This window comes from Hyperolius riggenbachi, chromosome 8, assembly GCF_040937935.1.
Source record: "Hyperolius riggenbachi isolate aHypRig1 chromosome 8, aHypRig1.pri, whole genome shotgun sequence".
Taxonomy (NCBI): domain Eukaryota; kingdom Metazoa; phylum Chordata; class Amphibia; order Anura; family Hyperoliidae; genus Hyperolius; species Hyperolius riggenbachi.
In genome coordinates this window covers 36,120,567-36,147,293 of record NC_090653.1, presented here as the reverse complement: position 1 = coordinate 36,147,293, position 26,727 = coordinate 36,120,567, and the positions used below count along the sequence as shown (strand labels likewise).

Sequence of the window (26,727 nt, the reverse complement as noted above, 5' to 3'; positions counted from 1 at the left end):
AGGGGAGGCTCCCGTCAGCAGGCTCAGGGGAGGCTCCCGTCAGCAGGCTCAGGGGAGGCTCCCGTCAGCAGGCTCAGGGAAGGCTCCCGTCAGCAGGCTCAGGGAAGGCTCCCGTCAGCAGGCTCAGGGAAGGCTCCCGTCAGCAGGCTCAGGGAAGGCTCCCGTCAGCAGGCTCAGGGAAGGCTCCCGTCAGCAGGCTCAGGGAAGGCTCCCGTCAGCAGGCTCAGGGAAGGCTCCCGTCAGCATGCTCAGAGAAGGCTCCCGTCAGCAGGCTCAGAGAAGGCTCCCGTCAGCAGGCTCAGTGAAGGCTGAAGGCTCCCATCAGCAGGCTCAGTGAAGGCTCCTGTCAGCATGCTCAGAGAAGGTTCCTGTCAGCAGGCTTGGGGAAGGCTCTCATCAGTGGGATCCCATCAGAGGGATCAGGGAAGGCTCTCATCAGAAGGATTGGGGAAGGCTCCCATCAGAGGGATCGATAAAGACTCCCATCAGGGAGATCGGGAAAGGCTCCCATCAGAGGGACTAGAGAAGGCTCCCATCAGAGGGATCTGGAAAGGCACCCAACAGAGGGATTGGGGAAGGCTCCCATCAGAGGGATCGGGGAAGGCTCGGGAAAGGTTCCCATCTATGGGATCGGGAAAGGTTCCTGTCAGAGCGATCGGGAAAGGTTCCTGTCAGACGGATCGGGAAAGGCACCCATCAGTGGGATCGCGAAAGGTTCACATCAGAGGGATCAGGAGAGGTTCTTGTCAGAGGGATTGGGGAAGGCTCCCATCAGAGGGATCGGGGAAAGCTTCCGTCAGCGGAATCGGGGAAGGCTTCCGTCAGCGGAATCGGGGAAGGTTCCCATCAGCAGAATCGAAGAAGACTCTAGTCAGAAAGATTGAGTGAGGGCAATCAGTATGAACTTCCCGGAGAGTGTGCAATTGCGGATTTATAGTTAAAGCAAGTAGTAGTGATGGTTGTTTCTAGAACTCATGGAGAAGCATGTGATTTGATTGATCAGCTGATAGATTTGCAAAGCTCTGATTTGTTGTGATCACATGATCATAACTAGTAAATCTGAGACTTACCAATCTATCACCTGACCAAACTGATCACATGATTTTTCTTGTCTACAGAGAGCGACTTCTTAATCCTGAGTGGGGACAGGTCAAACTCCTCACCTGCTTATACAGTGGTTGCCTGGAGGTAACCCTGGTTTGTGAGTATAATTTTACTCTTTTTCATTATACCATTTGCCTAAACTTACTACACCATATCGGGCTCTCGGTTCTCTCTCCCTTTGTAAACTTATCACATGCTTCTCCATGAGTTCTCCTCGACATGACCATTACTATCTTAGTGCCCATACATCAGGCCACATCAGCCATTAATTAGACAGATCTTTCTCTGCTTGAATTTGCCCACACAACACAGACATTTCCGTCTCCACCATCTGTCTCCCCCTTCCCCACCCTCCCTCCATAAAATCTTACTGTCCATAGACATGATTTCTGGCCTTGAGGGCCGTGTCCTTAACCATAAACACATATACCATGTGGCACCCGGTGTGTGTGTGACATCACACACGCACCTGATGCCATGTGGTACAAGTGCTTGCAGTAAAGGTGGACATGACTTTGATGGCCAGGATTTGCGCCGGCAGAGAGGTAAGGTATTAAAACACTGCAAACAGGTACTGGGTGAGCGAGATATTCCAGCATATCTGATCTTTCTGGAAATCACTCAAAAGATCAAGGGGGCATGTTGCGGCACCAATTCTCTTTCGATTCAATACAATTATTTAATGAGAAGGTCGATCGGGCAGCAGTACTGAGTGATGTATGGGCACCTTAAAGGCTCGTACACAAGTGCAACTTTTCCGCCCAACTATAGTCCAAACTTGGTCTTTTGGGTGATAGTTGGGAGTGTTTACACGCGTCAAACAACTAGACGAGTGACTGATAATAGTCAAACATACAACTGGTAGATCAACACACACGACTATTGGGCTGATATCATGCAGTAAGCCACATGTGTCATGCTGTCAGGTCGATTTTAGCATCAAATCTCTCAGGAAATTTGCCTTGTGATGCCACATCTGCCACTCTGCGCTGTCTCCCCTTCCCCCCCCCCCCCCCCCTGTAAAATGTTCCCCCCTGGTGCCCACCACGGTGTACTTTACCTGTCCGTGTCCGCCGCTGGCTTCCTCTTCATACACGCGCCCCTGGTGGTTGCTTTGTTTACCTGGGCATGTGTGCGACGTCACACATGCCCATGTTATGCCGTCAACCATGTGGGGGGCATGTGCGAAGACGGAACCAGCAGAGGACATGGATAGGTAAAGTATACTCTACGGGGTGGGGAACATTTTACATTGGGGGAGGGGCAGCGCTGGGGGTTCCGGTGCCTTTGTCACTCATCCCGATATCGCATGCAGTTAACACCGAGCAAGTTGGCCCTACATTTTGAATCATGTCCAATCAAAATGGATGGTCAATCCGCCAAGTCGCTTGATGTATAGCGACCTTTAACTTTGGAGTGCAATCCAGTGAATATGATCAGGGAGAGATTCTGTGAATGCTATCGGTATTTTAGTACAGTGCAAGAACTTGATAAGATACATACCTGATATGCCCAAAATGTATCTAAATGTGTCAAGAGCAGAGTTCTGCCATAAGACAGATATAGATGTGATTACACTTATGGGGAACCTCAGCATACCTCCCAACTTATTGAAATGAGAAAAAGGGACACTTAGGCCTAGTGCACACCAGAGCGGTTCCGCTGCGGTTTGCGATCCGCTTGCGTGTGCGGATACGCTTGGGTAATGTATTTCAATGGGCTGGTGCACACCAGAGCGGGAGGCGTTTTGCAGAAACGCATACTCCCGGGCTGCTGCAGATTTTGGATTGCGGAGGCGTTTCTGCCTCAATGTTAAGTATAGGAAAAACGCAAACCGCTCTGAAAAACGGCACTTCAGAGCGGTTTGCCAGGCGTTTTTTGTTACAGTAGCTGTTCAGTAACCGCTTTACTGTAACAATACATGAAATCTACTACACCAAAAACGCCTCACAAAACCGCAAAATGCTAGCTGAAACGCTACAGAAAAATAACAAAAAGCGTTTCAAAATCTGCTAGCATTTTGCGGATCTGCTAGCGGTTTTTGGTGTGCACCAGGCCTTAAAGAGAACCCGAGGTGGGTTTGAAGATTATTATCTGCATACAGAGGATGGATCTGCCTATACAGCCCAGCCTCTGTTGCTATCCCAAACCCCCCTAAGGTCCCACTGCACTCTGCAATCCCTCATAAATCACAGCCACGCTGCTGACAAACAGCTTGTCAGAGCTGGCTGTGTTTATCTCTATAGTGTCAGTCTGCTGCTCTCCCCGCCTCCTGCAGAACTCTGGTCCCCGCCTTCATCCCTTCCCTCCCTGCTGATTGGAGGGAAGGGACGGGGGCAGGGACCGGAGCTACGCAGGAGGCGGGGGAGCAGCTGAGAATGACACTACAGATGTAAACACAGCCTCACAGCACGGCTGTGATTTATGAGGGATTGCAGAGTGCAGGGGGACCTTAGTGGGGTTTGGGATAGCAACAGAGGCTGGGCTGTATAGGCAGATCCAGCCTCTGTATGCAGATAACCTTCTTTAAACACACCTCGGGTTCTCTTTAAGCCACATCCCTAGTCACGCATTCCATAAAGATTTCATAAGAAAAATGTGTTGTTTTATCATTCAAACCACACTGGTTCTTTCCTCATATTAACATTATATATATATATATATATATATATATATATATTTTTTTTTTTTTTTTTTTTTTTTTTTGTTACATAGATAGAGGGACAAAGTCCCGAAAGAGGGACAAATAGGGAGGCAAGACGGACAGGGCTCCCAAATAGGGACTATTCCTCCAAAAGAGGGACAGTTGGGGAGCTATGCCTCAGTGCTTGTTTCTATTTGCTCCATAAAGTTATTTCTCTCTCCATATGGAGCCCAGCAGAATCCCACATAATAACCCCCCTCTCCCTGTACTCACCACCATACACTGCTGACACCCCCAGGATAAGCAGGATGAGGGGGTGCATCTTCTCCCTCCTGGCTGGACACTGAGTTCCCCCAAACACCAGCAGCAGCTCAGGAAAGGTCACGCATAGCTCTGTGTACAGGAGGGCAGAGCGCTGTGCTGATCGAGAAAGCTGTTCTGCGCTCTGTCTGTCCGATGGGAGGATGAGTAGAGGCGTGGCCAGCAGCAGCCGGGGGCGGGACAGGATACAAGTCAGGAAGACTGAGAACTGAAAGTGAAAGTGAAGCCTGGAGACGTCTCTGGATAAATGGAATGTGTAAGTTGTACAGGAAAGACAAGATAAGATGCTACAAATACTACACGATACAAGACAAGAAGACACACAAAGGATACAGGATAGAATATATCTATATATATAATAGACTAAGTGCCTCAACCTTGGAGCAAGAAGAAGAAGTACTTTGCATGAGAAAATGTATGCGTGCTCAATTACCAAGTTTAAGGCCTCTTTTCCACGGACTGTTGAGCTGTGTGCTCAGCAAGCAGTTACCAGGCAGCAGCGAGCAGTTACCAGGCAGCAGCGAGCAGTTACCAGGCAGCAGCGAGCAGTTACCAAGCGAGCAGTTACCAGGCAGCAGCGAGCTGTTACCAGGCAGCAGCGAGCAGCAGCGAGCAGTTACCAGGCAGCAGCGAGCAGTTACCAGGCAGCAGCGAGCTGTTACCAGGCAGCAGCGAGCTGTTACCAGGCAGCAGCGAGCTGTTAATAGGCAGCAGCGAGCTGTTAACAGGCAGCAGCGAGCTGTTAACAGGCAGCAGCGAGCTGTTACCAGGCAGCAGCGAGCAGTTACCAGGCAGCAGCGAGCAGTTACCAGGCAGCAGCGAGCAGTTACCAGGCAGCAGCGAGCAGTTACCAGGCAGCAGCGAGCTGTTACCAGGCAGCAGCGAGCTGTTACCAGGCAGCAGCAAGCTGTTACCAGGCAGCAGCAAGCTGTTACCAGGCAGCAGCAAGCTGTTACCAGGCAGCAGCAAGCTGTTACCAGGCAGCAGCAAGCTGTTACCGGGCAGTAGTGAGCAGTTGTAAGAGTTTGAGAGGCATTTTACTGCCTATCAACTGTCCGTGGTAAAGAGGCCTACCCTAGCAAGTCTGGCTTTGCAAATCTGGCCTAATTGGCTATTCATGAGGCAATGCTAATGCAAATTTGCTTTTGCATGCCAAACTATGCAGGGTCAAAAAACCAATACCGCAAAGCGGTCGCCCTGCTACATGCCAGTGATGAGCGAAAATGCAAAAATTTGTTTCGACAAATTTTTACCGAATTTTCGCCTAATTTCGTTTTGACAAGCAAATTTTCCATCTATTTTTTCGCGTTAATTTTCGCCTAATGCCAGTCATTTTCGCGTTACTTGCGTATTATTGCTGACATTTTCCGCATAAGGGCATTAGCGTCCGCATTCAGAGAAGTTTCTTGCGCATCATTGCGGACATTTTTCCGTATAAACTTCCGCATAGACTGAATTTCCATGCAGATTATTGTGGACATTTTTCCGCATAAGGGCATAAGCATCCGCATACAATGAATTTTCGATGCCGGTCGAAAACGCAAATATTTCTGAAGATTTTCGTGAAAATTCGCCAAAAACGAAAACGGGATTTTCGATGCGAAACTGCTACATGCTACATTAGCACTATCCAGGAGCGCCACAGGGAGGATTCCCAATGCCCCCTTTTTATACAACCGGGGGGACCGCGGGTCCCAGGCTCTCTCACTGCCTGGGAACCACAACGGCATCCCGGAGGGGGAGGCTAGGTGGTGCAGGCGACCCCCCCCCCCCCAAGCGTGGCCAGTGCCGGGAGAGCCGTCTGCACCCACCTCCCAATATTAGAAACAGGCACTTACCTTAACGTCCATTGCGTTCTGCTACATGCGCATTAACTTGGGGGCACCACATGAGAAAGGAGTGAAGCATGGGTCACCCCAAGCTTTAGAGCTCAGGGCTGGCTCACATACAACACTCCAGAGGGGGGGGGGGGGGGGACAGGCGCAGACTACTCACTCCAGGGCTCACACCACCAGAGCAAGCCATCCACCACCTGCCTCCAAAGGATACAATTTTGCAAAAAATGCTTTCCATGAGAAAATTAACCTCCCCAGCGTTCAATTTCCCCAGGATTTCTGTGCAAACAGTGATAAAATTTATTTTTAAAACTTTTTTTTTTCTGTAACTTGCCAAACGTGTCAAGCAAGGGTCTAGTATACAGTGCAGGAGAGTATTGATGTGTATGCATGTTTACACTGTTCACAGCATGTTTTTTTGGAACTGACATTTCTGTCCATACCGCTAGGGAGGTTAATGCGCATGTAGCAGAACGCAATGGACGTTAAGGTAAGTGCCTGTTTTTAATATTGGGAGGTGGGTGCGGACGGCTCTCCCTGGTGCTGGCCACACTTGGGGGGGGTCGGCTGCGCCACCCAGCCTCCGGGGTGCCACTGTGGTTTCCAGGCAGTGAGAGAGCCTGGGACCCTGCGGTACCCCCGGTTGTATAAAAAGGGGGGCATTGGGAATCCTCCCCGTGGCGCTCCTGGATAGTGCTAATGTAGCATGAACTTATTCCCGCAGGGCGACCGCTTTGCAGTATTGGTTTTTTGACCCTGCATAGTTTGGCATGCGAAAGCAAATGCATATTTGCATGAGCATTGCCTCATTAATAGCCAATTAGGCCAGATTTGGAAAGCCAGACTTGCTAGGGTTAAACTTGGTGTTTGAGCACGCATACATTTTCTAATGGAAAGCCTAAAGGTGGGTACACACATCAGATAAAAGTCTTTGGAAAATGAAAGATCACAGACCAATGTTACCCCCTTCCATGTAGTATGAGTCGAGAGCCATACCTACACAGTCTATTCTATTGAGCTGAACTCCCCATCAGATAAAATTTTTTGCAAGATGCTGTACACATGCAACAGATCAGTATCTGCAAAAGATCTGTTCCTGCAAAAAATCAGTTTCTGCAAAATGCATTCATAGTCTATGATATCTGCAGATCTCATGCTGGGCATACACGGTATGTTTTCTACCATGTAATCGAGCCGCTGATGGCTCGATTGATAATTTCCGACGTGTCTGATACCCCGCCGGATCGATTCTGCGCTCGATACCAGCGGGCAGGACAAAAGAAGAAACGAGTGGAAAATAAGAAAGCGCTCGATTACACGGTAGAAAATGTACCATGTATGCCCAGCATAATACACACCTTGTTTGACGGACATTCATCTGCAGATCAGACAATCATCTGCAGATCCAAAGATCCATCCTGGTTGATCTGATTTGCAGATGATTGTCCGTTAAACAAGGTGTGTATGAGATCTGCAGATATAGACTATGAATGTATTTTGTAGGTACTGATCTTTTGCAGGAACTGATCTTTTGCAGATACTGATCTTTTGTGTCTGTACAGCGTCTGTGTGTGCAGCATCTTGCAAAGATTTCTATCTGATGGGGAGTTCAGCTCCATAGAATAGACTGTGTAGAGTATGGCTCTCATACTACATGAAGGGTGGTAAGATTGGTCTTTGATCTTTGATTTTCCAAAGACTTTTATCTGATGTGTGTACCCACCTTTATTCTTCTTGCTTCAAGGTTGAGGCACGTATTAGATAGATAGAAGATGCGGCGTATGCTACGACGCGGGTCGGCTAGTATGTTATACTTTTACAGGAGTCCTATGAATGCAGATCTCTCCAGCATGCCATGAAACGTTTGGGCTTCAGAGACCCTTCCTAATTACACTTACCTGGGCCTAACTTGCATTCAACATTTTATTTTCTGTCACTAGATTTTTTTTTAAATACATTTATTTGCTGTTTACATATATAGTCCTGGCATTTTTCACATGGCTTTAAAGGGAAGGGCCAAGCTAAAAAAACCCAAAACAAACTCCACTTACCTGGGGCTTCTTCCAGCCCCTGCCAGTCGATCTGTGCCCTCGCCGCAGCTCCTTTCACTCCCGGTGTCCTGCACTGAAGAAGCTGACCTCGCCAGGTCGGCTTCATGTGCGCCCCACGGCGCGGGACATGTGGTGTACGTGACATCATCGGGTCTCAACTGCGCAGGGGCAGTAGTTCTGCACCGATGACGTCGCTTACACCACGTGACCCACGCCGTGGAGCGCACATGAAGCTGACCCTTTAAAGGCAGTATGGCTTTATACACGCAGCAGGACAGGTCCTCCTCACCCCTCTACAGTGCAACCCGAGACAGAGGCGAGAGAGGCTCCAGGCTCAGGGCGCAGTGTAGGAGGGAGGCACAACTCACTCAGCTATCATTCCCCTATTGTGTTTGAAGCAGAGAGAAATAAGAAAAGGGGATACATGGCAGTGACTGCAAGCCAGATAACTAGAGATTAGGTGTTGGGGGACATGAGGCGCCTCTTAGTCCCCCAGCAATCAGTGTGTGCTGGTTGGGGTGGGAAGTACGGAGGGGCGCACTTTGGTGTCTCAGCCTTGGGTGCTGGAGGACCTTGTCCCGGCTCTGACCCTGCGCTATGCAGCCAGTCACCATGTGGCTCCCGCCTCTCCCTGTCAAGTGACCAGCATGGTGAGCCTCATGATGAGTCGTTGCGGCTATGCTGAACAGAAGTAAACAGGAATTGTGTATAACACTCCTCTGCCACTGCTTTGCATTTAAAGGGACACTTAAGTCAAACAAAAAAAATGAGTTTTACTCACCTGGGGCTTGCAATAGCCCGCTGCAGCTGTCCGCTGCCCTCGCCATCTCCCTCCGATCCTCCTGGCCCCGCCGGCAGCCACTTCCTGTTTCGGTGACAGGAGCTGACAGGCTGGGGACGCGAGTAATTCTTCGCATTCCTGGCCACAATAGCGCCATCTATGCTGCTATAGCATATATCATATACCATATACTGTAGCTGCATAGAGGGTGCTAATGTGTCTGGGAACGCGAAGAATCACTCGTGTCCCCAGCCTGTCAGCTCCTGTCACCGAAACAGGAAGTGGCTGCCGGCGGTGCCAGGAGGATTGGAGGGAGACGGCGAGGGCACCGGACAGCTGCAGGGGGCTATTGGAAGCCCTAGGTGAGTAAAACTCATTTTTTTGTTTGACTTAAGTGTCCCTTTAACGCTACATTTGGTCACAGGAGCTGGCCACCTTAGCTCTGCCGCTCTGGCTAATTTGGGTCAGGGGGTATGGACTGGGCTGGAGGGCACCTATGTACTGTGATGTGTGTGGGGGAGGGGGGGGGGGGCTGGGAGATGTTTCCTGGAGGGCCTGGCACATCATAGTTATGCCCCTGGTCCCAGCGGTGGAGTGGTGAGCTCAAGGGGGATGGGGAAAGGCTCCCGACAGCGGGATCAGAGAAGTTTCCCATCAGCGGGATTGGGAAGGCTCCTGTCAGAGAATCCAGGAAAGGCTCCCATCATTGGGATCAGGGAAGGCTCCAGTCAGTGAACTCATGTGAGGGCAATCAGTGGGGACTTCCTGGAGAGTGTGCAATTGTGGATTTATTGTAAAAGCAATCCAGCCAGGCAAACTTCTGTGAGCAGTGATGGTCATGTCTAGGAGAATTCATAAATGATCATGTGATTTGTTTGATCAGCTGATATATTTTAGTAATCACATCCTACTTTAGCACATGATCATAACTAGCAAATCAGAGACTTACAAATCTATCACCTGCCAAACTGATCATATACTTCTCCATGAGTTCTCCTAAACATCATCACTGTGAGTGTAAACGTGCTCATACATCAGTCGGCATCGACCATGAGACAGATCTTTCTCTGATCGAATTTGATGAGAGAGTAATCTGTTGTCTGCCCACACACTACAGACATTTCCACTTCCATCTTCTGTCTGGCCACCTCCCAAGTATAAAATGTCCCCCCGATGCCCGCAATCCGCAAAACCTCACCTGTCCGCTGACATGATTTCTGCACCTCACAGCTGTATACTTTACCGTAGACGCCTGTACCACATAGCACCTGGCATAGTGGGATACTGAGACCCCCCAACAACCTTTCTACTCACCACAATACACTCCTGTCACCCCCAGGATAAGCAGGATGAGGGGGGTCATCTTCTCCCTCCTGGGGGGATACTGAGACCCCAAACACCAGCAGAATCCCCCATAATAACCCCTCCCCCTCTACTCACCACCATACACTCCTGTCACCCCCAGGATAAGCAGGGTGAGAGGGTCATCTTCTCCCTCCTGGGGGGATACTGAGACCCCAAACACCAGCAGAATCCCCCATAACCCCTCCCCTGTATACTCACCACCATACACTCCTGTCACCCCCAGGATAAGCAGGATGAGGGGGGGCATCTTCTCCCTCCTGGGGGGATACTGAGACCCCCAAACACCAGCAGAATCCCCCCATAATAACCCCTCCCCTGTATACTCACCACCATACACTCCTGACACCCCCAGGATAAGCAGGATGAGGGGGGTATCTTCTCCCCCCTGGGGGTACACTGAGACCCCCAAACACCAGCAGAATACCCCCATAATAACCCCTCCCCCTCTATACTTACCACCATACATTCCTGACACCCCCAGGATAAGCAGGGTGAGAGGGTCATCTTCTCCCTCCTGGGGGGATACTGAGACCCCAAACACCAGCAGAATCCCCCATAACCCCTCCCCTGTATACACACCACCATACACTCCTGTCACCCCCAGGATAAGCAGGATGAGGGGGGGCATCTTCTCCCTCCTGGGGGGATACTGAGACCCCCAAACACCAGCAGAATCCCCCCATAATAACCCCTCCCCTGTATACTCACCACCATACACTCCTGACACCCCCAGGATAAGCAGGATGAGGGGGGTATCTTCTCCCCCCTGGGGGTACACTGAGACCCCCAAACACCAGCAGAATACCCCCATAATAACCCCTCCCCCTCTATACTTACCACCATACATTCCTGACACCCCCAGGATAAGCAGGATGAGGGGGGCCATCTTCTCCCTCCTGGGGGGATACTGAGACCCCAAACACCCTCGCAGAATCTCCCATAATAACCCCTCCCCTGTATACTCCCCACCATACACTGCTGACGCCCCCAGGATAAGCAGGATAAAGGGAGGGGCATCTTCAGTCTCCCGGGGGGATACTGAGAGCCTACCTAAAAAAATGGGAACATTCCCATGCCTCAGTTGTCAGAATTGTTCGAGTATAATAAAAGGGGACTATATATGTCACCCTATGAGAGGCACTAAAATCAAAGTGAATGGCAAATTGTCCTGCGTAACCACTAATGTGGTGTATTTCCTGAAGTGCCCTTGTGGCGTGGGTTACGTAGGCCAAACCACAAGGGAAGTACGTGTAAGAATAAAGGAACATCGCAGTGACATCAGACTGTATAGAAAGTATTTTAATGATCCAAATAAAAAAATTGTCTCTCCTGCAGGTAAGCACTTTTTTGAATGCGACCACAGACCTGCGATGGTGCGTACTTGAGAAAGTGATAATGAATACTGCTGCTGATGGGCAGACTGCTCTATTGAGACGTGAAAGCAGATGGATTGACAAGCTAAATACTCTTAAGGTGCATACACACATCAGACCATAGTCTTTGGAAAATGAAAGATCACAGACCAATCTTACCACCCTTCATGTAGTATGAGAGCCATACCTTCACAGTCTATTCTATGGAGCTGCACTCCCCATCAGATAAAATCTTTGCAAGATGCTGCACACAAAGATGCTGTACACATTCAAAAGATCTGTTCCTGCAAAAGATCCGTTCCTGCAAATTGCATTCATAGGGCTTGATTCACAAAAGAGTGCTAACTGTTAGCACGGCCGTTCACGCGCAATTAACTGTTTTCGCGCGAAATCCTTATCGTTTTCGCGCGCAAACATGATTTTTTGCGCGAAACGGTAATGATTTCACGCGAAAATTCGCGTTTGCGCGCGAAAACTGCTAATTGAACGCAAAAATCCACGTGAAAAACGGCCGTGCTACCAGTTAGCACTCTTTTGTGAATCAAGCCCTATGAATGCAATTTGCAGGAACGGATCTTTTGCAGGAACAGATCTTTTGAATGTGTACAGCATCTTGATATCTGCAGATCTCAATACACACCTTGTTTAACAGACATTCATCTGCAGATCTGACAATCATCTGATGATCCATCCTGGTGGATTTGATCTGCAGATGTCTGTTAAAGAGAGTCTGAAGCGAGAATAAATCTCGCTTCAGACCTCATAGATAGCAGGGGCATGTGTGCCCCTGCTAAAACGCCGCTATCCTGCGGCTTAACGGGGGTCCCTTCACCCCCAAATCTTCTCGGTACAGCGGGGGAGCGCTTCCTGGTTGGGGCAGGGCTAACCGCCGCAGCCCTGCCCCACGTGCGTCTGTCAGCGCGTATCTCCGCCTCTCCCCCGCCCCTCTCAGTCTTCCTTCACTGAGAGGGGCGGGGGAGAGGCGGCGATGCGCCGCTGATAGACGCGACTGGAGGCAGGGCTGCAGCCGTTAGCCCTGCCTCCACGAACAACCAACTCTACGACCAACTATTGCGGGGGTGGGTTTGGGGGTGAAGGGACCCCCGTTTAGCGGCGGTTTAGCAGGGGCACACATGCCCCTGCTAACTATGAGCTCTGAAGCGAGATTTATTCTCGCTTCAGAGTCTCTTTAAACGAGGTGTGTATGAGATCTGCAGATATCATAGAATGCTGGGTACACACTATGAGATTTTCTGGTCGATTTACTGTCAGATCGATTATTTCCAACATGTTCGATTTGCTTTTCGATCGTTTTCCGAGCATTTTCCGATCGATTTCCGTGCACTTTAATAGGAAATCGATCGGAAAATGCTCGGAAAACTATCGAAAGGCAAATCGAACATGTTGGAAATAATCGATCTGACAGTAAATCGACCAGAAAATCTCATAGTCTGTACCCAGCATAACATAGACTCCTGCAATTTGCAGGAACTGATCTTTTGCAGGAACTGATCTTTTGCAGATACTGATCTGTTGCATGTGTACAGCATCTTTGTGTGCAGCATCTTGCAAAGCTTTCTGTCTGATGGGGAGTTCAGCTCCATAGAATAGACTGTAGGTATGGCTCTCATACTACATGGAAGGGGGTAAAATTGGTCTGTGATCTGTCATTTTCCAAAGACTTTTATCTGATGTGTGTATGCACCTTTACTCCCAATGGACTGAATGACAGGGATGAGCAGAAACTACGCCCGTGCGAATTTACGCATCGTAGTTTGCATCTACGCATCGTAGTTTGTAGGTGGAGTTTCAAAACTACGCTTACGAATTTACGCGTAGGGAAGTACCACTACGCGTAGCTTACGCCCACTATGCGTAGTTAACATGTGTATTGTGTAGTGAACTACGAATGCGTTACTCGCGTCTACTTTTCGCGTGCGATTGTATGCTTACAAATTTACGCATTGGAAAGGGGAATGCACGCATAGAGGAGTTACTGCTATAAGCGTTTAAAGAGGAATTAATGCATAAAATTTTCTGCATACGTGCATAAGCATCCGCATACACTACGCATCGCACTACGCGTAATTGCGTATTTTAACGCGTATTCTACGAAATGCATACGAAGCAAATATTTGATTTCGAAGCCGTAGTTTGGCGAAGCGTAATTGTGTAAAACTACGCGTAGTTCCAGCGTATCGAAGTTGGCTGACTACGACCATCCCTGCTGAATGATGATTTTAGTCTGAGACATTTTTTGTAAGGAATTTTGTAAAAAGATTTTTTGTACTATTTCTGTACTGTCTCTTTAAATTATGGCTGCTCTCTCTCTCTTTCTAACTAAGCATGTGCCCGCCCAGTTCTGGGTGTGTTTTTTTACTGAGTTTGTTACATATATTTGAGCACTGGTTGTATTTGGTAACACTTCATAAAGGCCGCTAGGCCAAAACGTTGTTTTTTTCACTTGCTATGGCGCAATAAAAGTCTTTGCTACAATTGATTAAATCCAGGTAGAGACCCAGTCTTCCTTTCTCCTTTGCATGACTGTTTATGCATCTTGTTGGATCCAGGTGCTGACTGGTTGACTCCCTGATGCTGAATTACTACTACACAGTTGAGCTCTGGGATTTTCTTTTGTACTGAGGTTACTAAGAGCTAGTGTTGGGCGAACACCTGGATGTTCGGGTTCGGGAAAGTTCGCCGAACATGGCCGCAATGTTCGGCATGTTCGGGCCGAACCCCGAACTCCCCGAACATCCCGCTTTTGGGGGCCCTATGGGGTCACAGGCATAAGGGGGGAGCATGCCCCGATCGCGGGGGGGTCGGAAATTCCCCCCACCCCCTCCGCTAGCGCTCCCCCCTCTGCCCGCTTCCCCATACAAAAGTTTCAGGAAGTACCGGTCCGGTGGTAGTGGGTGGCTGGCAGTGGGCGGCACTGTGAAGTGAGTGACTGAGGAGGAGGAGTCCGGAGAGTGACGCGTTGAGGGAGGCCGGGCAGTGGGCGGTTCAGCAGTAGTACCGTACTACTGCTGAACCGCCCGCTGCCCGGCCTCCCTCAACGCGTCACTCTCCGGACTCCTCCTCCTCAGTCACTCACTTCACAGTGCCGCCCACTGCCAGCCACCCACTACCACCGGACCGGTACTTCCTTAAACTTTTGTATGGGGAAGCGGGCAGAGGGGGGAGCGCTAGCGGAGGGGGTGGGGGGAATTTCCGACACCCCCCCCCCCCCGCGATCGGGGCATGCTCCCCCCCTTATGCCTGCGACCCCATAGGAGGGCAGTATTCGGCCGAACAGGGCCCTGTTCGGCCGAACAGGGGCCCTGTTCGGCGGCCATTTAGTAGTTTGGGGCGAACCCGAACTTAAAAGGCCGAACACCATCAGGTGTTCGGCCGAACTCGAACATCACCCGAACAGGGTGATGTTCTGCAGAACCCGAACAGTGGCGAACACTGTTCGCCCAACACTACTAAAAGCCCCCAGACACTAGAAGCAGCTCAGGAAAAGTCACGCATTGAGTGAATAGCTCTGTGTACAGGAGGGCGGGGCTGATGAGAGGTTCGCCTCATGTACATTTTTTCACTTTTGTGGCTCATCTTTAAAACTCTAGAGTACACAGTGAAATTGGCAGAATCATCATGGAATGACTTGGCTTAAAAACAGGTCTGACCTGTTAAACTCTCCTGGTGACGATACTCGGCAGGCTGTGGTCTGTCATGCAGAACCCGTTGGGTGGGGAACGTCGTAACTATTTATGTGTAACGGGCTCCCCAGTTCTATGAATTCTGTCAGGGAAGCAGGGGCGTAGCAATAGCCATAGCAGCTACTATGGGGACCTAGAACTTAGGCCCCGTTCACACTGCACGCGTTTCCAGCCGCGTTTTGGAAACGCGTGCAGGTGGCCGACACGCACGACATCAGACATTGCATAGAGTGCAATGTCTGATGTTCACACTGCATGCGTTCTGGACCTGTGCGGTCCGAGAACGCATGCTGCATGCATTTTTTGTAAAAACGCATGGCTGTCCCATTCACTTTTCAGTGATGGGATCAGCCACGCAACGCACACAAACGCGGATGGCGTGCGTTCGTACGCGTTGCGGTCCGCATGCGTTCCGCACGCATGGCCATCCGCGTTTGTGATGTGAACGGGGTCTAGGTGGTACTTAAAGTGGATCCGAGATAAACTTTTACTCATTGCATAGTTGTGTTCCTTTCATATAGTTTATAGGGCATTCCTCAAGCCTTTTTTGTTTTTTGTTTTTTTAATACTCTAATTTCTTATAAACTAAACAAGCCTCGTCCACAGGCTTGGCACTCTGAGAGCCATGTAGCAAGGGCCTATGGGAGCTCAGTCTGGGCAGGAGGATGAGGAGGTGTTACTAGCCAGAGGTTTCAGAGGCAGAGGGGAGGAGGAGAGGGAAGTGAAGTTTTCACAGGCTGAGGGCTGGAAGAAATAATCATATACTGTTGAAGCTGTTTGCAGCTAGATTTGCTGTGTAAACTATCTACACTTTAGAAGTTGCTTGTTATAGTTTTTTTTTCACCTCGGATCTGCTTTAAAGGGTACCTAAATCAAAGCAAAGAAAAAGATTTTCCCTTACAATGGGGCTTCTACCAGCCTCCTGTAGCCATCCTGTGCCCAAGCCGGTCTTCAGCGATCCTCCGTTCCCCCGCCGCGGCTTAGATTCGTTTCTGCCGACTGGCCGAGCACATCCTTGTTTGTGTACCTGTCCACAAAAGTGTCCTGCGCAGTAAGAGAAAATGCTCTTGCAGACGGGAACGCGAACAAGGACGCACGCAGCCAGGGCCGCGCAGGCACAATGGCCCGCTGACTCTCAGTCGGCAGAGTCGAAACTAATTTGAGTTGGGGGGAAACGGAGGATCGTTGAGGACCAGTGCGGGACAGGATGGCAGCAGGGGGCTGGTAGAAGCCCCAGGTAAGTGATACTCTTTTTCTTTCTTTTGGTTTAGCTTCCCTTCAATATATTCACCATGAACTTTTATATGTTAGTCCAGGGTTTGTGTCAGTGCCCATGAACTGTGTTCTGTGTTGATTGCATGAAAATGTAAATTGCCCAGTTAACTCATATCCATAGGGTAGGGGCATGTGGCATTGCTTAAGCGTGCCTACATCTCAGGGCCCCATGAAAGTTTTGCTATGGGGCCCCATGATCTCTGGCTACACCACTGCAGGGAAGTGTCAGAAAAACAGCAGTAAACTTAAAGGATACCCGAGGTGACATGTGACACGATGAGATAGACATGGGTATGTACAGTGCCTAGCACACAAATAACTAGGCTGTGTTCCTTTTTTTTCTTTCTCTGCCTGAAAGTCCTGACTCAGACAGGAAGTGACTACAGTGTGACCCTCACTGATAAGAAATTCCAACTATAAACCACTTTCCAAGCAGAAAATGGCTTCTGAGAGCAGGGAAGAGATAAAAAGGGTCAATAGTTGATAGATTTTAGCTCTGGCATACTTCAATGAATGTGTCATTGAGCAAAAACAATAAAACAGTTAATACTTAAAAAGCAGGTTTAAACATAAAATAAAACTGTGGAATTTCTTAAAAATTCATTTTTAAGTGAATGAAGATAGATACAATCATTGATTTCATTCGTTTGTTTTTGCTTCGGGTGTCCTTTAACAACTGATATCCGCACACATATGTTGTTGTTTCAAGTAAAAGCAAGTAATATCTAAGTTGGGGCCAGGGGGCGCTATCATATTGTTGTTGTGATGCGCAGGAATATCAGATCATGGGTGTAACTACAGGGGAGCAGTCCCTGCCACCGCAGGAGGGGCCCAGAGCTGTAACAGGCCCCAAACTACTACTCCACTCCCTCTGAGAAAGGGGTTCATCCTTCAGATCGGATGTGTTTGTGGCTACGCATGTTATGGGTGTGAAGAGCATGATGGCCACACTTGTTTTATGACCCTTACAAGATGGACCCCCAGGCTGTGAGTTTTGATGGGAGCCCCATGATTTGTGGGCACACACAGGGCTGTGGAGTCGAAGTTGGAGTCGAGGAGTAGGAGCAATTTTGGGTACCCGGAGTCGGAGTTGGAGCCGGGGATTTCATAAACTGAGGAGTCTGAGTCGGATGATTTTTGTACGAAATCCTCAGCCTTGGTAAGTATTAGACTAAGGAGTCGGAGTCTTGGGTACCCGGAGTTGGAGTCGGAGTCGGTGGTTTCAGTCGGAAGATTTTTGTACCGACTCCACAGCCCTGGTTACACCCCAGATGGTACATAGACAACGCTGTCCGATGGGCACACTAATGCACTGCACAGCACTGAGTTCTGACAATGCACTGCTATATGTATTTCTGTGTGCCATGCAGCGCTGTCCCATTCAGTGTCTCTGAACGGGTCAGCATTGCAGCAGAGAGCAACGCAAGTGCCGTGTATTTCTGTAAGACACACAGCAATCTGCATTGCACAGCAGCGTGACAGTGTGAAAGGGCCATTAGGGAGTGTTGCTAAGGATGCAAGTGTTCGTGACAAAAGATTCCAAATCAAACCACAGGAGACGGAACATTTCCACATTATGTAAAATCATGTGCTTCATAGTAACTTGGCATGGAGACAGAAAACATCTTATGTGTCCAACACACAAACAAAAGCAAAGCAAGTGCATGAGAGGAAACACAGATCTGTACCGTGAACACGATGTAACATTGATGTGTTGGTGAAATCATTACAGAAGCGGACAGAAGTGTGCAAGTGTGTTCAGGCCTTCACTGCATGTGCAACATACCCGTGTTTCCCCGAAAATAAGGCAGTGTCTTATATTAATTTTTGCTCCAGAAAGTGTGCTAGGACTTATTTTCAGGGGATGTCTTATATTGGCACTGCAGATGTGTCCCCATGCTGGATGCCTCTTATTGCTGCTCACTGTACTGATACAGTGATGACTATTTGGCACCTGTCATGTTATCCCTGCACACAGTTTATAAACCTGCTGTGTGCAAGGATGACATGTCAGGTGCCTGATCAGCACTACATGTGTCCCCATGCTGCCCGTCTCTTATTGTTTCTTATTGTACTGTTACAGTGCTGATCAGGCACTTGTCATCCTTGCGCACAGCAGATTTATCAACTGTGTGCAGGGATGACATGACAAGTGCCTGATCAGCACTGCACGATGTGTCCCCAAGCTGGCCGCCTGTGTAAAGAAGCTGTGTAGCGCGCCGCGGAACAGTTCAAGTTCAGATATTAAAGAGAACCCGAGGTGGGGTTCTAAGAATGAAATCTGCGCTCAGAGGCTGGGTCTGCTTATATTGCCCATCCTCTGTTGCTATTTCAATCCCCCCTAAGTTCCCCCTGCGCTCTGCTATCCCCCATAAATCACAGCCGCTATCCCCCATAAATCACAGCCATGCTGCTGACACACAGCAGGCTGTGTTTACCTTTGTCCTGTCGCTCTCCACCGCTCCCCCCACCTCCTCCATAGCTCCGGTCCCCGCCTGCGTCCCTTCCCACCCCCCAAAAATGGATCGTAATCGAACCACTCAGATGTCAACACTCTCATAGGGCATCATTGCACAAGCGCTTTTAGGGTGATTTTGCAAATCGCCGGCGCTTAAAAAAAGGCGAAAACGCCCTTAGTGTGAACAAGCCCTTACTATTGGTGGGCTGAATGCAGGTTAGGAATCTGTGGTCCTACAGGTGGGATGATTGAGGGTAGGAATCTGTGATCCTCCCTGCAGCTCCATTATACGGGCACTAAGACACACAGCAATCTGCATTGCACAGCAGCGTGACAGTGTGAAAGGGCCATTAGGGAGTGTTGCTAAGGATGCAAGTGTTTGTGACAAGATTCCAGATCAAACCACCGGAGACAGAACATTTCCACGTTATGTAAAAACATGTGCTTCTTAGTAACTAGACATGGAGACACAAAACATCTTATGTGTCCAACACACTAACAAAAGCAAAAATGTGGAAAATACCCAATTTTTTCATTTCTCACCTTCCTAATTTTCACATGACACGTCCCACAGTTATAAAACACATAAAAATGAATTATTTGGTTAAAATGATACCCCATATGCCATATTTTATTACTAGCTGAGCAAGTGGCGGACCATTATCCTCAGCCTGCGCGTCTGTAGCATTCGGATGCGTTCGCTAGGGTGACAGTTTGGGGGCCATAGTGCTGTACAGACGCATCACTAGGCATTGGGCAGCGCCAATCGCATGTGGGACCCAGGAATGCAGCTGGAGCATGTGGAGACAGGTATTTAGCTACCCCGAGCTGAGCTCGGCATTACCGCTCCTGCCTAATTTTTCCTACCCCAAGCTCAACTCAGGGTTACCGCCAGGGAGGTTAAAGCGGAACTGCAGTGAAAATAACGTTTATGAAAAAAAGTGCTTAATTTTTACAATAATTATTTATAAATGATTTGGTCAATGTTTGCCCATTGTAAAATCTTTCCTCTTCCTGATTTACATTCTGACATTTATTACATGGCGACATCTTTACTGCTGTCAGGGGATGTCTGTGAAAGGAGATGCTGCTTGCTTTATGGCAGTTGGAAACAGCTGTTATTTCCCACAATGCAACAATCCTAGGTGCTGTGGGAGGGGTTTCACCACAATATCAGTCATACAGCGCCCCCTGATGATCTTTTTGCAAAAAGGTAAAGATTTCTCGTGGAAAAGGAGGTATCAGTTACTGATCGGGATGAAGTTCAATCCTTGGTTACATTGAGCAGTAATGGAATTGATTTCCAAATATATTTATATTTTAGATTTGAATGTCACAGTGGTTATCAGTCAGCAACAGCAATGCTGGTGGCAGGGAGACATGAGGAGGCCAGAGCAGCGACTGGGAAGAATGAAGCAGCAAGGCGGCAGGACTGTAAGTTCATGTTCCACTCCTTACTCTGCATTTGGTGAGTGAGAACAGTGTGGCTACCTTATATTGACACCTGGGGGTATAAAGGCCACCTAATACTAATATCTAAGATTACAAAAGTACTACCTAATACTGATATATTGTCTGCACAAAGGCCACCTAATACTGATACCTGGGGGCACAAGGGCTATTCATATATGGGAGCACAAAAAGGAAACCCAATACTGATATATTGTCTCTACAAAGGCCACCTAATACCAATATCTTGGGAGGGGGGAACTTTCACTTGTGCTAAAATGGCTACCTAATACTGATATTCAGAAAGATGGCCTAATACTAATATCAGAGTAGCACAAAGGCTATCTATCTGATATTTGGGAGCATGAAGACTACCTAATCCTGGTAGATGGGGGAGGGCGGGGGCACCCAGGGTTTTGCTGGTGAGCCCAGCGTTATCTAGTTTGTGTTATCTAGTCATACACTTGCAACTGGGTTAATTATTACTGCAGATACTACAAGTTCAGTATGACGTCCAAAGAGAGTAACTCATAGTCCTTGTGTGAAGTAGTTTTCTTCTAAGCTGTGAAGAGAAGATATAATTGAAGTATATACAATAATTGGGGCTTGATCTGCACCAACAGTAAATTGAAAAGTGTGCTAAAAATTGAAGTGTCCCAACATACTCCTCCCGGGGTCTCCGGCTGCTCAGCTATACAAATAAGCGAATATTAAAAGAACACTGCACAAAAGTTTTGACGTCTGCTTTACTATTACAGATACTTTCAGTATAAGTCAGGGAAGCTGTTGGAAATGTGCCTCATGCTAGAAAACTTCCTCACTCCAGGAAAACGCCTGAGCCCGTTACACAGGGCTGGTTCTAGACTTTCTGCTGCCTGAAGCAAACTTGTGAGGCTGCGCCCCCCCCATTGGAATAGTCGCACAGAACCCAACAATTTGCACCGCACGTTGTAGCTGCGGTGAGGCCCCCCCCCCAAAAAAAACATCCTCAGTATAGGTATAGGTGCCCCCAGTGTAGGTTAGCCAGGTATAGGTGCCCCCAGTAATAGTAGCTAGGTACAGTTGCCCCCAGTATAGGTTGGCCAGGCACTCTCTTCACTTCCTGTTTCTGCCAGGTGCTGTCCCCAGACTTCTACCACCTGAGGAAGTCGCCTCACTTAGCTTCATGGGCGGACCGGGCCTGCCGTTATGGTTGCATTTCCTAACATGGGGCCAGTGTATAACAAGGCAAATAGCATTATTGTTTCCAGATTTCTCTATTTACAAACAGGCTGGTCAGTTTAAATGATCACCACTGTTATGCAGAATCACTACTTTCCTCTTGATCACCAAAATACAGTAGAGTCCCGATTATAAGGAACTCAACTAACTAGAAGTCTCAACCAACCTGCACAACTTTCCGGCAGCACTCCCAGTGGTGAAGGTCAGCTTCTTAGGCTGTTTATGGGCTCTGCTGTGCTTAACCTTCCTGGCGGGATGATTATTTCCAGATTTTAGGGTCTTTTCAGCACGTTTCAGACCCTAAAATCAGGGAAAAATCATGCCTGCAGCAGCCCCTGCACTCACTCACCTCCCTGGAATCCAGCACTGCAATTTTCCCTCCATCCTCCGGGTGGCGCTCTGAAATGGCCAACGTCGATCTCACCAGAGGCATTCAGAGCCTTTGAGGACAGGAAGGCAAATGGCTGCCGGCATCTGGATCCCCCGGGAGGTGAGTAAAAACGCCCGCTGCGCACCATTGTTTTGCATTGAGCTTCCAGTGGCTATCCCGAGCCATGCTTTTGGTTATCGCTCGAGAGGTTAAGGTGAACCTGAGATAAGCAGTGGGGAAAAAAATATACATACCTGGGGCTTCCTCCAGCTCCCTCCTGGCTAATCGCTCCAACGCTGCCCTCCTTTGCTGTCTGGATCTTTCAGCAGTTGGCCCCGGTAAGTCCTCCAGCCTGGGGGGTACTGTGTGTGCACGGCCTGGAAATGTACTACTGCGCAGTCACAGAATGCTCCTGGTTACGGAAGCATTACGGGGGAGCGCACGCGCCCGGACTGTGCCTGCGCTTACTGGCCCCGACTGGAGGATTTTCTGAAGGATTTTCCGAGGCCAATTGCGGACGATTGGGGCAGAGGGACGGTGAGGGAGCGATTAGCCTGGAGGGGGCTGGAGGAAGCACCAGGTATGTATATTTTTACCCCCACTGCCCATCTCAGGTATCCTTTAAAGACTGGGATCCATGGTTTTCCCAAGGGTAATATACTTTCAGTTACTGTATTTAAACATTGTATATGGAGTTCATGGTATGTATATAGAGTGGGGTATAGTACTGTATTAGCTAGGCCTATTTTTATCATTGAGTCTCCAGCAACCAGAAAGGACACTTATCCAGAATCAGCCGATCCCTATCAGTGTCGGTTAACCGAGACTCTACTGTTGTAGAAAATCTGACATTAATTCCATTATTGTCCTATTTATAAGGTTCTGATATCCTTGATCATAGATTGCCAAATAGCATTTGCCATTTTCAGTGTGAAGTACTCTATAGCCTACACTGGAGAACACCCCGATTGGCAGTTTTCGACAGATCACCACTTCAAGAAGAAGCAATGACCTCACTCGTCTTGTGCAGGAACGGGTGTAGAGCAGAGAGGAGGAGCCTGAGTTATGGGGGGATGGATGAGGCAGACTGGAGTGCCAGACTCCAAACAGTCTCTGTGCCTGGTGTCCTCTGATAACGGCCCTGCTTCCTAGAAATGTGACATTATCTGCACTTCACGGTAATGGTCACGCTTACCACAGGATGTTTACACTGCAACTCCTCTACCAGATTATTACTGAAATATATTATTACTGAAACATAAAGCTAAAACATTGTTAATGACAATGTACACATACATGCTAGTGGCTGGATGGTGTAATGGTTAAGGGCTCTGCCTCTGACGCAGGAGACCGGGGTTCGAATCTCGGCTCTGCCTGTTCAGTAAGCCAGCACCTATTCAGTAGGAGACTTAAGGCAAGTCTCCCTAACACTGCTACTGCCTATAGAGCGCGCCCTAGTGGCTGCAGCTCTGGTGCTATGAGTCTGCCAGGAGAAAAGCGCGATATAAATGTTATATATGTACATACTCTACAAAGAATTAGCTAAGACTAGACAAATAACATTTCTATTGCGCTTTCCTCATGGCAGACTCAATATGCATTATTAGGGATTCTTGTCCAAGGACTCCTTATTGAATAGGTGCTGGTCTACTGAACAGGAAGAGCCGAGATTCCAACCCAGGTCTCCTACTGGAGTACCGCAGGTCACGCTACCAGCGTATCCAGCAGTACTTACATGTGGAAGTAACGGTAATATTACTAATACTGATTCCAATATTTGAATAATCCTGCTGGACTGAAAAGGATTGTAAGGCAGCTACTAAAGCTCACTCAGTAGGCAGTAGCAGTGGTAGGGAGTCTTGGCCAAGAACTCATTACTAAATAGGTGCTGGCTTACTGAATAGGAAGAACCAAGGTTTGAACGCAGGTCTCCTGTGTCAGAGGCAGAGCCCTTAACCATTACACCATATTGCAGTGCGCTGTGCGAGCACGGTAATATTACCAATGTTTAATGAATCAACCCCACTGTCACTCAGATAAAGCTCTCATTCAGGTGGTAAGCAGATGTAATTGTATGCATACCCAGATACTACATTGCCACCAGTATAACATCTGCACGGCTTGTGGTAAGATAGGTTGGCAAGCTTGTTTCTTGTGGGAACTTCCTGTCAGTTATACCAGTTTCCTTTACAAATCTTCTCCATTGTTTGGCAGGTGAGAGAAAACTTTACCAGATCACTTTGCCTGATCCTGTGATAAACAAAGAATGTAAACACTGAGACAGGTCAGCTTACATTAAAGGTGCGTACACACGTCTGATTTTTCCAAACCACCGGTCGACCAGACCGGCCGTTTGGACGTCAAGTCAGACGTGTGTACAAACGATTGTTCAGCTGATGAGACTGGTTTTGGCCGATCCGCCAAGTGGATCCGTCACAACTAGTCTTATCAGCAGAACGATCGTTTGTACACACGTCTGACTTGACTTCCAAACAACCGGTGGTTTGGAAAAATTAGACCATACGCCTCTTTAATACCTGGTACACACCATGCAATTTCCCAGATGGTTGAATTGATTATTTCCAATAGGTATGGAATTTACAATCATTTTTTTCTGATTGGTTTTCTGATCCCTTCTATACAAAATCAACCAGAAAAATGATTGGAAATCAGATTGAACTTAATTGATTTGACCCGTCTTATCTGACGGGAAATTGCATGGTATGTCCCAGGCATTAGTGGGGGCGGCTTACAGGTGGTGAATCCACTGCCTGTCTGTCAGCTGCTACTGTGGACCTGTAGGTCAATAGCAAGTGCTTGGCATAGGCAGTGGGGTGGCAGCTGTCATTTTGCAATTACATCTGGGCAAACATCCAGACGTGTCATGAGACAGTTTCCTGCTGCTGCAAAACTGCAACACGCACCACAGCTAGTCAGTCTTTGGGACAACTCTGGATTGGGCATATAGTATAAACTATCGTATTTTTCGGAATATAAGAGGCTCCGACATATAAGACGCACCTAGTTTTAGAGGGCAAAAATCAGGTAAAAAAAAAAACTAAACCTAGGTGCGTCTTTGGTGCAGGGGTGTCTTATTGACCTACTCCCCTCTAAAATGTCTGTATCTAAGCTACACTGGCCAGCTACTCTACACTTCACTAACCTCTGCTGCCGCCACCAACTACACTACACTTCACTAACCAACCCTTTCTGCATCTCACCTGATCCTGCCACCGCACTCCTGTTCTCTGTCTGTAATCCGAGGCTGCCCGATCACCCAGTTTCAGGTCTTCTGCATCACAAGGCTGCCCACTCATGAAAGATTCAGCTCTTCAGTGTCCCATCCGCCATGCTCCTCATCGCTGCAGTCTCAGTATATAGACTGCAGCCTTCTGGTGTACGCGTGCCTCTGCCGACTCCCTTCCTAGTTTCAGCGTCATATGCACTTCCTGGTCACACAGAAGAGGCACTGTTTCCAGGAAGTGCCTATGACGCTGTAACTAGGAAGGGTGTCGGCAGAGGCACACATACACCGGAAAGCTGCAGTCTATATGCAGTCTGAGACTGCAGTGATGACGAGCGCGGCGGATGAGATGCTGAAGAGCTGGATCCTCCATGAGTGGGCAGCCTCGTGATGCAGAAGATCTAAACCTGGATGATCGGGCAGCCTCGGATTACTGCGGACGGAGGACAGAAACGCGGCGGTAGGATCCAGTAAGTATATTCAGGGACCCAAAACCGTACCTTTGGAAAATAAGATGCACCCACTTGTATCCTCCAGTTTTGGGGAAGAAAAAGTGTGTCTTATATTCCGAAAAATACGGTATGTTTTTTGGTTTGTTTTCAATGTACAGAATATCTGTAATGAATAAAAAAAAAATCCCCTAGGGGTATTTACCTCTGTGATCCTCTGGATCCTATTGAGGCTTCCCCCGATTCTCTTCAGCCTTGGAGATCCAGCGCTGGCAGCCCCCGAACAGCACACAGCAATGTTTACAATCTGCTTTCCTGCGCAGGCGCAGTACCAGTTTCCCCCTCGGGCTCCGGTGGCAATAGCTGAGCCCAATCGTGTCCACTCTTCTGCGCAGTACAGCAGACCCAATCAGGCTTGGCTGTTTTCACTGGAGCCCAAGTGGGAAGCCGGTATTGTGCCTGCGCGCACCGCCAACAAGCCGTGTCCGAGGATTTTCAGGGGTGCCAGCGCTGGATCACCTCTACTTAGGAGGAAGGGGGAAGGACCCAGAGGCTATCCCCCTCCCAAGGTAAGTACTCCCCAGGGGCACTTTTTTCCCCCTACAGGTACACCTTAAGATCTGTAAAAATGCAGAAGAAATACATACAAATAAAAAAAAATAGAAATGCTTATGTGTTTTTACAAAATGTTATTGATTTTTCTTTTGCATAAAAATATATTTTTTTAAATAATAATATTCACGTATAGAAAAATGACACATTTTCTGCAGTGGGTAACAGAGAGCACGGAACAATTTGCATGACATTAAAGAGACACTGAAGCGAAAAACAAATTATAATGAATTGGTCGCGTAGTACGGATAACTACTAGAACATTAGTAGCAAAGAAAATATTCTCATATTTTTATTTTCCGTTATATTGGGTTTTTTTAGAACATTGCATCACTCTCTAATATTTGCAGTTTACACACTACACAGCATTCTAAATGATTTTACAGAGCAGGCCAGTGAACTTTTAAACTGTCTTCAGCAGAAAACAAACAAACAATACAGTGCCAGACACTTGAGATAATAAGCTTCAGA

At 48.3% G+C, this 26,727-nt stretch overlaps 1 protein-coding gene and 1 long non-coding RNA gene across 2 annotated transcripts in view; one reads left to right on the top strand and one right to left on the bottom strand.

The window, feature by feature from the left end:
* Positions 1-4,182, bottom strand: part of LOC137528721 (class I histocompatibility antigen, F10 alpha chain-like) — a 38,512-nt gene extending 34,330 nt beyond the window's left edge. Inside the window, exon 1 of the mRNA XM_068250232.1 lies at positions 4,022-4,182. Within this exon, the coding sequence (XP_068106333.1) occupies positions 4,022-4,070 (49 nt within the window). The 5' untranslated portion in view covers positions 4,071-4,182. The remainder of the gene's footprint in view (positions 1-4,021) is intronic.
* A 65-nt stretch (positions 4,183-4,247) lies between these two features.
* The window catches only part of LOC137528722 (uncharacterized), a 35,987-nt gene continuing 13,507 nt past the window's right edge, over positions 4,248-26,727 (top strand). Inside the window, exons 1-2 of the long non-coding RNA XR_011023459.1 lie at positions 4,248-4,325; positions 20,236-20,345. This is a non-coding gene — a long non-coding RNA (uncharacterized lncRNA). The remainder of the gene's footprint in view (positions 4,326-20,235; positions 20,346-26,727) is intronic.